At 39.5% G+C, this 9,922-nt stretch overlaps 1 protein-coding gene across 1 annotated transcript in view; it reads right to left on the bottom strand.

Annotated features, from left to right (window-relative positions):
- Positions 1 to 4,465: 4,465 nt before the first annotated feature.
- KCNK2 (potassium channel, subfamily K, member 2) overlaps positions 4,466 to 9,922 on the bottom strand; it is a 72,042-nt gene continuing 66,585 nt past the window's right edge. Inside the window, exon 6 of the mRNA XM_010083444.1 lies at positions 4,466 to 4,783. Within this exon, the coding sequence (XP_010081746.1) occupies positions 4,466 to 4,783 (318 nt within the window). The remainder of the gene's footprint in view (positions 4,784 to 9,922) is intronic.

Genomic DNA, 9,922 nt, shown 5'->3' with positions numbered 1-9,922 from the left:
ACACAAATAAAAAATCTTATTCATGTTTCTATGACAAAATAATTACTTTAACTCTGACAAATTCAATGTAAAATGTATATTTTTTTTTTCTTAATATATAAAATCCTTTCAAACAGTACTGGAAAGTAGGAAAGGAAAGGTAATTACCACATAATTGTATGACAGCAATTTATTAGAAATATTACTGCTGTATTTCGACACAATATGTAGTTTCCCTGACAGGAAAATTTCCTTCCCAGGAAATAAAGTTATGTACATATGTAGACCTATGACGAGCATGTAGGGTTGGAACCCTACATGCTCGTCATAGGTCTACATATGTACATAAGTATTGCAGCCTTCCATTTCTTCTTCCACAGGGTACGTTGTATTCCTGTTTAGAGCTTATTGGTGTAGAAATAATGCTGGAGGAGCAGGAAATCCACAGAAACATACAGACCAGATTTTCTCCCAATCTGCCATCCTGGTCTTACGGTTTTGCTTAGTGACCTAATGAAGGTCCATTCCAGTTCAAGGGTGGTTGTCCCTTTAGAGGTTTAGCACTTCTGTCTGTTTCTATGCTACTCTCCAGCTTTCATCCTGTTGTATCTAAAAAAGTTTCAGGAAGATATGAAGAGAGGAAGGCACAGCTAGGATGTTCAGGAGATTCAGCAAGCTTCTGGGTTTGGTCCTTCCAGTCTGTTTGCAGGTCAGACAGTAGCTGTTCAAGGCTGCCTAAAGATTGGGAAAAGCAGGACAGGCGGTCTGGAGCCACAAAGCATGGAGGGGATGCCAAAGTAAGCACTTCCCCTGGTACTTAAGCAAGAAGAGGGCATGAAACAAATTCTCTGCGGTTCAATCACTCTACATCTCATGCAATGTTATCCAAAAATCAAGGCTTTGACCAATGTAGAGACTTTGGACACTTTACCAGATGTAGTACACCAGAGGATGCAAAAAAAGACTGTCATAGGCAACAGCAAACAATACAGAGTATCTCCAGCTACTTCTCTAACAGATTTCAGATATTTTTTATTAATGTAATCTTTCCTGTAACATTGAGAAATAAATTTTTTTGTTAAGTGGCACATGTACCTTTACAGATTCTTACGTGCTAGAACTTGTCTCATCCAAAATGTTTTGACAATGTCTTTTTTATGGTATTTGACTGGCAATACAAGAGAAAACAACCCTCTACCAAACTGAAATACCGTTTTTCCAAACTTCAGTAGCAAGTATCTTAAGTCTGGAAATGTCTCCATATGTGTGTGAGAGGAAGGAGGTTATAAAAGGAATTGCACCAAGTCTTAATTAATGCTTTTGTAGCTCCATACTTGGAAGGGAAAAGTGAGCTATGCAAGATTTCCAGAGACAAGAAAGATGCAAGGTTTTAATACAAAAGTTTGCTCTTAAAAACTTTTCTAGAGTTCATCAAGTTTTATAAATCCACTTAGCCATGGTCAGCATTTGTGATCTATCCCTGTAGGTGGAGAGGGAGAAAAAGATTTTTCCAACAACATTAATGGTTCTAGACACATCTGGATCATGATAACTCTACCCACTTATACCTTCTGGACAGTTGCATCTCTTCTTCTTAAGTTATTAAGCTTACAAATAAAGGATTTGTTAATGCTTTCTTACAAGCAGGCAAATCTAGTCTAATTTATTTTGAAAAGGTAGGATAATTTAGATCTGTTACACAAATGAAAAAAACAAACTACGTTTTATATAGAAGTTAACAGGGGTTCTTTCCCAGAGATCATATACAAAAATCAAGGTAAATAAATGTTGAATGGATTTAACAAATATCCATATTAATATCTCAAACATTGTCACAGGACCTTGAAACAACGTACTCTTTTCATTAGGTCCTGAGATGACCAAGAGTTTCTTTAAATTGAAAGAAACCACATAGACACTCGCTTCTATAGGGTGGTAAATGGAAACACACAAACTAGTTAGAACAACCCAAGGGTTTAACCTACTACATCTCTGAGTGTCAAAGATAATAAACATTCAACATTACCAGTTCCTTTCTGAAAATCAGATCCAAAAGGCACTGAGACACAACCCATGCAAATCAGATTGGAAAAATATAAGAGGACAGTCCTCTTCACTTACCACCACACAGTTACAGGCTACTGTTCCCTTGGCCAAGACCTAAATAAAGAGGCCATTGTAAAATATCCACTGCAGAAATGACTGCTCTGGCATGAAAGGTTACTGCCCTTAGAGCTGCTTGTTCACACACTTCTGCAGGAGGTTACCAGCAACCTCAGGAGAACTGGTGGGGCAGCAGGTCAGAGCTCCCCGCACCTCCCGCAGTACGAAGTCAGAGTGATTGCCATCAGCTCTGTGGCACATGACAGAAGAAACTCTGGCCTGACAAGTTTCTGAAACAAAATAGCAAGAAACACAACTTTAGGTACAACAACCAAAGAGCATTATTATTACTATCAAGAAAAAAAAAAAAAGTAATTTCTGTACTGGGTGAGTCAAGCCTTTATTGCTAAGCCAGCTTAAAGCAGGTGGCAAAGTGCTATGCTCTGTAACCGATGAAAGCACAAAAATCAGTTTCACAAATTATTTCTTAGCATTCCAGTTGTAGCAAGCAGGAGATTCAGAAAAGCTTATTTTAATTAAAAACTTTATTTTTCATTACAATTCACAGTTTATACACGGCAAGAAGAACCCTTGCCATGTGGACATTCAGAACACTGTGCTGGGGAGACAAGGGTCTTTGTTATAAGAGCATTGCCCGGTGCTGTGTCATGGAACTTCCTTAGTTTTAAAAGCATACTCTGGAAATGTTAATTGACTGATATTTACACTGAATTGACTGAATTTACATATTAACTTATATTTATTAGAAAACAAGCTAAGCATCCAAAAAACATTAACATTCATATCTTGCATGTTATCTAATGGTCAGAGATGCTGTAAGATTTGCCACTTGAATCATGCCCAATCAAAGTCCCATTCTTTTTTAATTTACACAGAGCCTAAATTATTCTTTAAGGCCTGTTCTGTTCATTTTATGTACAGCCAGGTTACAATAGACTAACATAAGAAAAAAATGCAAAATTATCCATTCTATCCTGCGTTTCTTCTGAATCTCATGTACACCTATAAGCAAAACAGAAGATACAAAATTAATGTGTTTTCTTAAAACCAATAAAGAAAACCCATAGTCTGGTTTAGATCTGCTTCTCGTCAGCCTATCCTGTCTGAACAATCATCAGTATTCAGATTGTGCTATTTATCAGCTCTTCTTCATGCCTGCACTTCTACTCAGAGCCATCTCTATTTGAAATGTAGAAAGTCACAGTGATACCAGCTTCAATGGCATTCCCACGTTAGTCACAGCTCCGGCACAGGCAGCCACTGTACAGTGTGACATTCAGGAAAGCACTCCAGCAGGATTCCTGGGTAAAATATCATATGGCGTCTGGTGTGACTCGACTTAAAGAGGAAGTTAAGAATCCTTTTCAGAGAGCAAATATCTGGCAGAAGCTTTATGCTTATTAAAAATCGCTGTATTTTTATGCATTGTTTTCTGGATGTGGTTATTAGAATACAGCAATTAAGAGCCTCTCCTTAAAATAGTAATTTTTATTTGCTCTTGTCATCTACCAAATAATTTAGCGATAGATAAGCTGCAGATTTTTTTGGTACATCTGACGCAGGGAAAAATAGAACTGCTGAACACTGCTTGAAAAAATACAACCCAAAGAGGGTCTGCAAATTCTACAAGTCAGTGTGAACAAGTATCAGCTGGACCTGAGTAAAACAAAATGCTTCTGGGGGACATGTTTGCAACTTTGAAACTGCAGTGCCTTTAAATTTAGAGCTAAGAACATGATTTGATGATTGTTGAGTTTTGGCATTCATTCATGCTGGTTGGTATCTTCATGACAGACACCTTTAAAACACCATAGTTTCAAGAAGAATGAAAGCTCAAATGAAAAACACTTCTCATGCAAAAAAACCCAAACAAAAAGCCATACAAGAACTGTAGAGGTTCTGGTTCTTCAAAAGATAAGGCACTGACAAAAATTTCTTAGGTAAAAGGCTGCATAAGAATTTCTTGCCATTTACAAATGTGTTGTAGTCCAGAAATGGTCCATTCCTAGGCTCAGTAAGGTAGACCCTGAAATTTTAAGGACTTATCCCTCAAAGCTACATTGTTACCATAAACAAGTATGAATCATTCTTGAGGCCGTATGGCACATTAGGAGAAGTGAAAAACAGTCTGGGCAGATAAAGGCAGAAGACGTTGCTTGTTCCAGCATCTTTCGATAACAGAAGTGCCATTCGTCTTTGTGTCTTTGAAGAGATGTGATGGTAACTCTGGACTGTAGTTTCTGTGGAACTCATGCACACATATAAAATGCTATTAGCATTGATCATCGACAGGGTGGAGAAAAAAAGGTAAATGGCTAGTCTAAGCCAAGAGCTTCTCAAGGACTGGGATCCCAAGTCACGGCTACTTAATGTTTTCAATAACAGCTATCTCTTCTGCTGCACAGTGTGGTGTCAAACCATTCATGTAAATGCTGTCTGTCTTTGTTAGAGCTGGCAAGATGTCCTTCTCACTGGTGAGATGGTTGACTGACAAGGTTCTCTTGCAGGGAGTCAGGTCTTGATTGTGGTTGACGGCGAGTTCTGCGGAGAGCTTCCTTTTGATAGAGGTAGCCCGCTGGAACTTGTCATAGATTTCCACGCTCAGGCGCCTTCGAGTTTCTTTGAACTCTGCGGTGACGTTGGCCGTCCACTCCGCAGCATGGGCTCTGAATTCCCCGACCTGTGGCAAAAATGAAGAAAAAAAAGGAAGCATTATGGGACCAAGGACCCTAGACGCTACTTAGGCTCAAGAGCCCAGAAGGAGAACAATGAGGCTTAGGGCTGGCAAAGAGCAGCTGCCACTGCTGCTGGTGCAGATTTCTCATGCCACAGGATCACTCTTTTATTGACAGCAACTAAACAAGAAGAAATGTCACACTAGTAAGAGTCAACAGCAATTCCAAAAACACAATAAAATATTTTCTGCTAAATTTTCTTTAATTATAGGCAGTCAACAATGCAGGGAAGCCGCAGAGCCCTGACAGCTGCACAGTACCCAGCTAGTCAGGGGATGCTGAAATCCCAGCAATCCAGGCTGTGTTATGTATTGTTACTAGGGCGCAGGGTTATTTATGAGCACTTTTACTGTCTCTGGAAAAATCCCTGGGAGACTTGGCAAAGAATTTTCTAAATTTAGACAGAAAAGCTTTTTTAAAAGAAAATGTCAGCTGCTTGTATTTTTTTTTTTTTGTACTTGCTCAGACGTAGCACCAATTCAGCAGCAGTTTCAGTCATGTCAGCAACACGTCTGCTTACCACCCTGACTCCACCGAAGTGACATACTAAAAAGCAGCACGATAACAATTGCAGAGTGGGACTCTGGGAGCTGTCACCAATCATACCCAAAGGAAATGCAGCCTGCCAGTCGCCGCTGCTGTACAATTACCATACAGCTAGAGGGGAGGTATATCCCCTGCCACATGCAGTTCTCCCGGCAGGCTGGCTGCAGGGTGCTAGTTTGTACCATTGCTACCATTTCACTAATGTATGCAGATCCCTGCCGCCCACGCAGTTCCTGTTCTCTAACTCTACGTGTCCTTATATTGACAGCCTAGATGGCAAAGGCTGATCCACTTTCATTAAAAACTACCACAATTTTTACCCCTTCAGAGTTCTTTACACATTTTCAGTACTAGGAAAGCTGGAGCATCCCCTGAGCCCAAGCTCTGAGGGTAGGGCTGAGCATGGGGCAGAAGGCAGCTGTGGCACAGAACCCCAAATCACCCTTTTCCTTGGATATGGCATGAGGTAGACTGAGCAGCTTACCCAGATAATAGTCTGATGTGAACTATGGCCTCGTAATTTCCATGCTGTTTATATCCCTATTCTTGTATTTCAACCAAACTACTGTTACAATATTAAATAAATTATGTAGGTAATTATGGAAGGCACCTTTTGAGATTATCTCATTATAATTGCAAAGGACGTAGATTGTTTTTCTTTAAATCTCTGCTCTGTGGGCAGTTTAATGGTTGGAAGGTATAGCACAGGGAAGATAGACTGCTGATAAATATAACTCCAAAGCAAAGCATTTCAGAAGAATTAACCCGCTTAAATAAATTAGTGTAATTGGTACTGCTCAGTCCAGAATTTCAATCATTGGCAAGCAAGCTTAGACTTAACACAGAGAAATATGGGGGGTAAACCATTAGAGAGAAGTGGCCACAGGCTTATTCATGCTTTGCAGTGCAGTAGAAAACAGGAATATAATGAAGGTAAAAAAATAATCAGCTCACCCAAGAGTGGCAGGGTTTCAGGAAAACTTTATCCCTCCAGAAACTAAACAGAAAGATCTCTTTACCCAGGGGTCATTTTATTACATTTGTCTCAGCTTCAGTGAATTACACAGATGACTAATGTGGACCCATTATGTGTATTTTCTAAAACAAGGATTGTCTGCCATACACAGAGGACTCGCCCAGCTGAATGATTATTAGTATTTAAATTGTGCAATTAGGATCAGACACACTGCACTTGAGATCTGAAAATAATGAAATCTGTAATGCTGAAACATTTCAGCTGCTACAATATTTTTATTTGTCGTAAACAAGTAATAAAAATATTATAAGCTGTATCAGTGCACACCCTGGGGCAGCTCTGTCCTCCAAAGCTCTACTAAAGGCAGGCTGCTCAGATTCTGAAGCATGCTTCCATCCAGGGGAGCAAAGAGACAAGACACTGGTTCCTCTTTTACCCTACACATTTGTACCCCTCACCAGCTGCATTAAGCATTCTCCAAACCAGTTATTTTGCTCAGGCACACACCTCTGGCATTGCATATGGTCACATTCGAGGGATGGTATCAGATTTGGAGCTTTAAATTTTGTCTTGGCAACCTACTGTAAGCTACAAACATCATGAACTGCCTACCCATATGTTTTTTAACCTTCCTTTTACTAGTAGATTCCGTTCCCACTTCTCTCATGTTTTTCCAGCAAAGAAAAACATCTGTCCATGCTTCTGACAAAAGCAAGTCTATGTAACCCCTAGGATAGGCTCAGAACTCCCTCGCTAGCCCACCTCACCACATGCTAGTGACGGACCTGTCTTGCACAGGACAAGCTGCTGTAGTTTAAGTCCTGTGCATGTAAGTTATTCAGGAGAATTTTAAAATCGTAGTTGTTAAGATATCTGATTACTAAATTCTAATTAGATTTCTTTTGGGAAGTAACTTTATGCAGCCAGCAGAAGATCATGAAATATGCCTTTGGAGATGAGCTCATGTTCCAATTAAGGTGATGTAGAACATGAACATGGTGGACTCAGTCCTTTCTGCCCAAACACCAGAGATGCTGCTTGGCACAATTTCAGTTTTAATATTAAAGTCCTAAAAAAAAAAAAAAGATTGAAAAATGCTGTGCTATTGCTAAGCAGATTTGAAATGCATTAGTAGTAAAACAGAGGCAATTGGCACAGCATGAGAAACTAGAAGTTCCATGCTGTGTGAACTATGTGTGCCCCAAATTACTGCTTTCAGCCCCAGCTTTTGTGTGAACTGAAATGCACTCAAACATGTTATCTCTTCAGAATAAAACTCTTAATTCCACAGCACTTACAGACTCAAGCACAAAAGGTTATAGGAGAAGAAATGTGCAGTTTTTAACTGCCAGTGTACGTTAGCAACTTGCTCTTACAATTTGATCCCTCCTTTATCCATATGGACAGTTCTGTGTGTGTTCAGGTTCTTTCTGTCCTTTAGGGTATGACATTTTATTATACTGCATTACAGCTCCTCTTCATCTGGGGGCTGACAGCCACAAAATGTCTTATGCAGAGTGATTGAAATGGCGGTTGCCCATGCTGCTCAAAAAAAAATCTTAACATACCTACCTGCTGTAACAATTGTTTACTTTTTTCCAGTTCTCTTGCCTCATTACAGCATATAGCTCTGTAGACTCAGCAGAGCTGTCATAGTTGGGGGCAACGTGACATGAGAATGAGGCCTCTTAGTCACAGAAATTATTGACAAGTAAGTACTTTGTATAAGGCTGAATGACACAAAATATTTCAAAAGTAATAGGAAAAACATGTCACAGTCACAGCACCTGACTCAGCCATACAACAAGCAGCACTAACCTGGTGATGCTGCTCACTCCTAACCTTCAGGGAAGAGAAATGCCACCAGTAATGGGGACACAGTCCTTAGCCCAGCTCCAGGATTGACTTCCTCCATGCCAAAATCCAAATTAGCCTTCAAGGCATTAGGCATACTTCACAACTCTAGCCTAGTAACATTGTACTTTGAATGTGAACAGCTAGTAACTTTATTAGGTATTTATGAAGCAACACCCTGCAACACTACTGCCTTATGAGTCCAGGGAAGACAGGTCTCAGTAACAAATTCTCAACAAATATGGCAATGGTAACACAACTAAACATTCCACACAGCACACTTCACCACCAAAATCTAGGTAGTTTTCCATCAAATAAACAGTGTTGACACAATTCTTTGCCCAGCACAGGCTGCCTGGCCTCCAGCTACCACTGTAGATGGCCCTGGATATCCCATATATACTGCATCATCTCTGACAGTCCCGTGGGGACATCTCAAATACCATGGGTCACCTCTAGAAGCATGTTTAAATGTCTACATTAAGGTGTCTCTGTCTACCTGTGGTGGAAATGTCACATTTACTCTATTAGAATATAATGAGGAATTGCATCTGAACAATTTTGAAGCATGTGTACTCATTCTTGTTAAAGTCCCCTTAGATTTTTTGGAGATTCTTTTTTATTTATTTTTTTTACCTAGACATCAAAAAAATACTTCATGAACTTCCTGAATGAACAAACAGTTCCTGGGCTGTGCACACACATCATCACCAATATCATTTAAAGACAGACATGCTGAATTTGACAGAAGTAGGAAAAAACATGGACATCAAGCAACCATTCCTTCATCTGTTCCTGACAAAACCCATCTCAATTAATAACAACCTAAAACTGGCTCTCAGCCAATATCACTGGCAAAACCAAAACTCTGTTCACTTTCATCACCACCAGGTTTTAGCTTTCTCACTGTCTAGCTGAGCTCTGCGGTTGGATACAGGCCAACGGCATAACCCAGGAGGTAAGTCAGTCCAAGGGGATGCTACTGTTAAAAGAAAAAAAAAATTGAAGATACTGATGCACTTCCTTCATTTTTCAGTACATTTACTCTAATTCCTTATACTTGTCAGGAGTTTGGGGATCTTTCTGGACACTCCACTCACAACAGATATCCAAATGATTATATAAACAAAGCTGCCCACTATGCAGAAGACCACACATCCCATTAAGTGGAGTCTGGACAGCACAAGCCAGGTAGCCATAACCTTTACATGAGTAATCTGCTCTTTGAATTAAGCCACATCTGTGGTCTAACATAAAAAAAACACAAGCCTAATTAGGGATGTCCCTAAATAGATCAAAATGAATACATGCTTGTCTGACTTAACTTTGTCTTAGTTTTGTTCTTCTCTCAGGGAGATTCTTGGAAAATCCCAACATTATAGTAGTTAATCTACTTCTGCTTACAGAGTGGAAAGAAAGATATGCTTCTTAGATGGAACTCAGATACACGACATGGAAGTTATTATACACTTGGGAGGAGCTAAACCACTATGTACCAAAAAAAAAAAAAGAATAACATTAGATATACTGTATAAGAAAATTAATATATATATCTAAATAATGTGTGTAGCTTTTTCTTTCATAGCTATACTTTATGTTGTTTCCTCTGGCATACATTTTATGATGGCAATGTCAGTGCAAGCCAAAAAAATGAATTAGAGCAACTAGCTGGAGATATCCATCTGACTGCATTTTAGGGGGGGGGGGG

This window comes from Pterocles gutturalis, unplaced genomic scaffold (genome assembly GCF_000699245.1).
Source record: "Pterocles gutturalis isolate BGI_N339 unplaced genomic scaffold, ASM69924v1 scaffold42655, whole genome shotgun sequence".
Taxonomy (NCBI): Eukaryota; Metazoa; Chordata; class Aves; order Pterocliformes; family Pteroclidae; genus Pterocles; species Pterocles gutturalis.
This window is presented reverse-complemented; position numbering and strand designations above follow the sequence as displayed.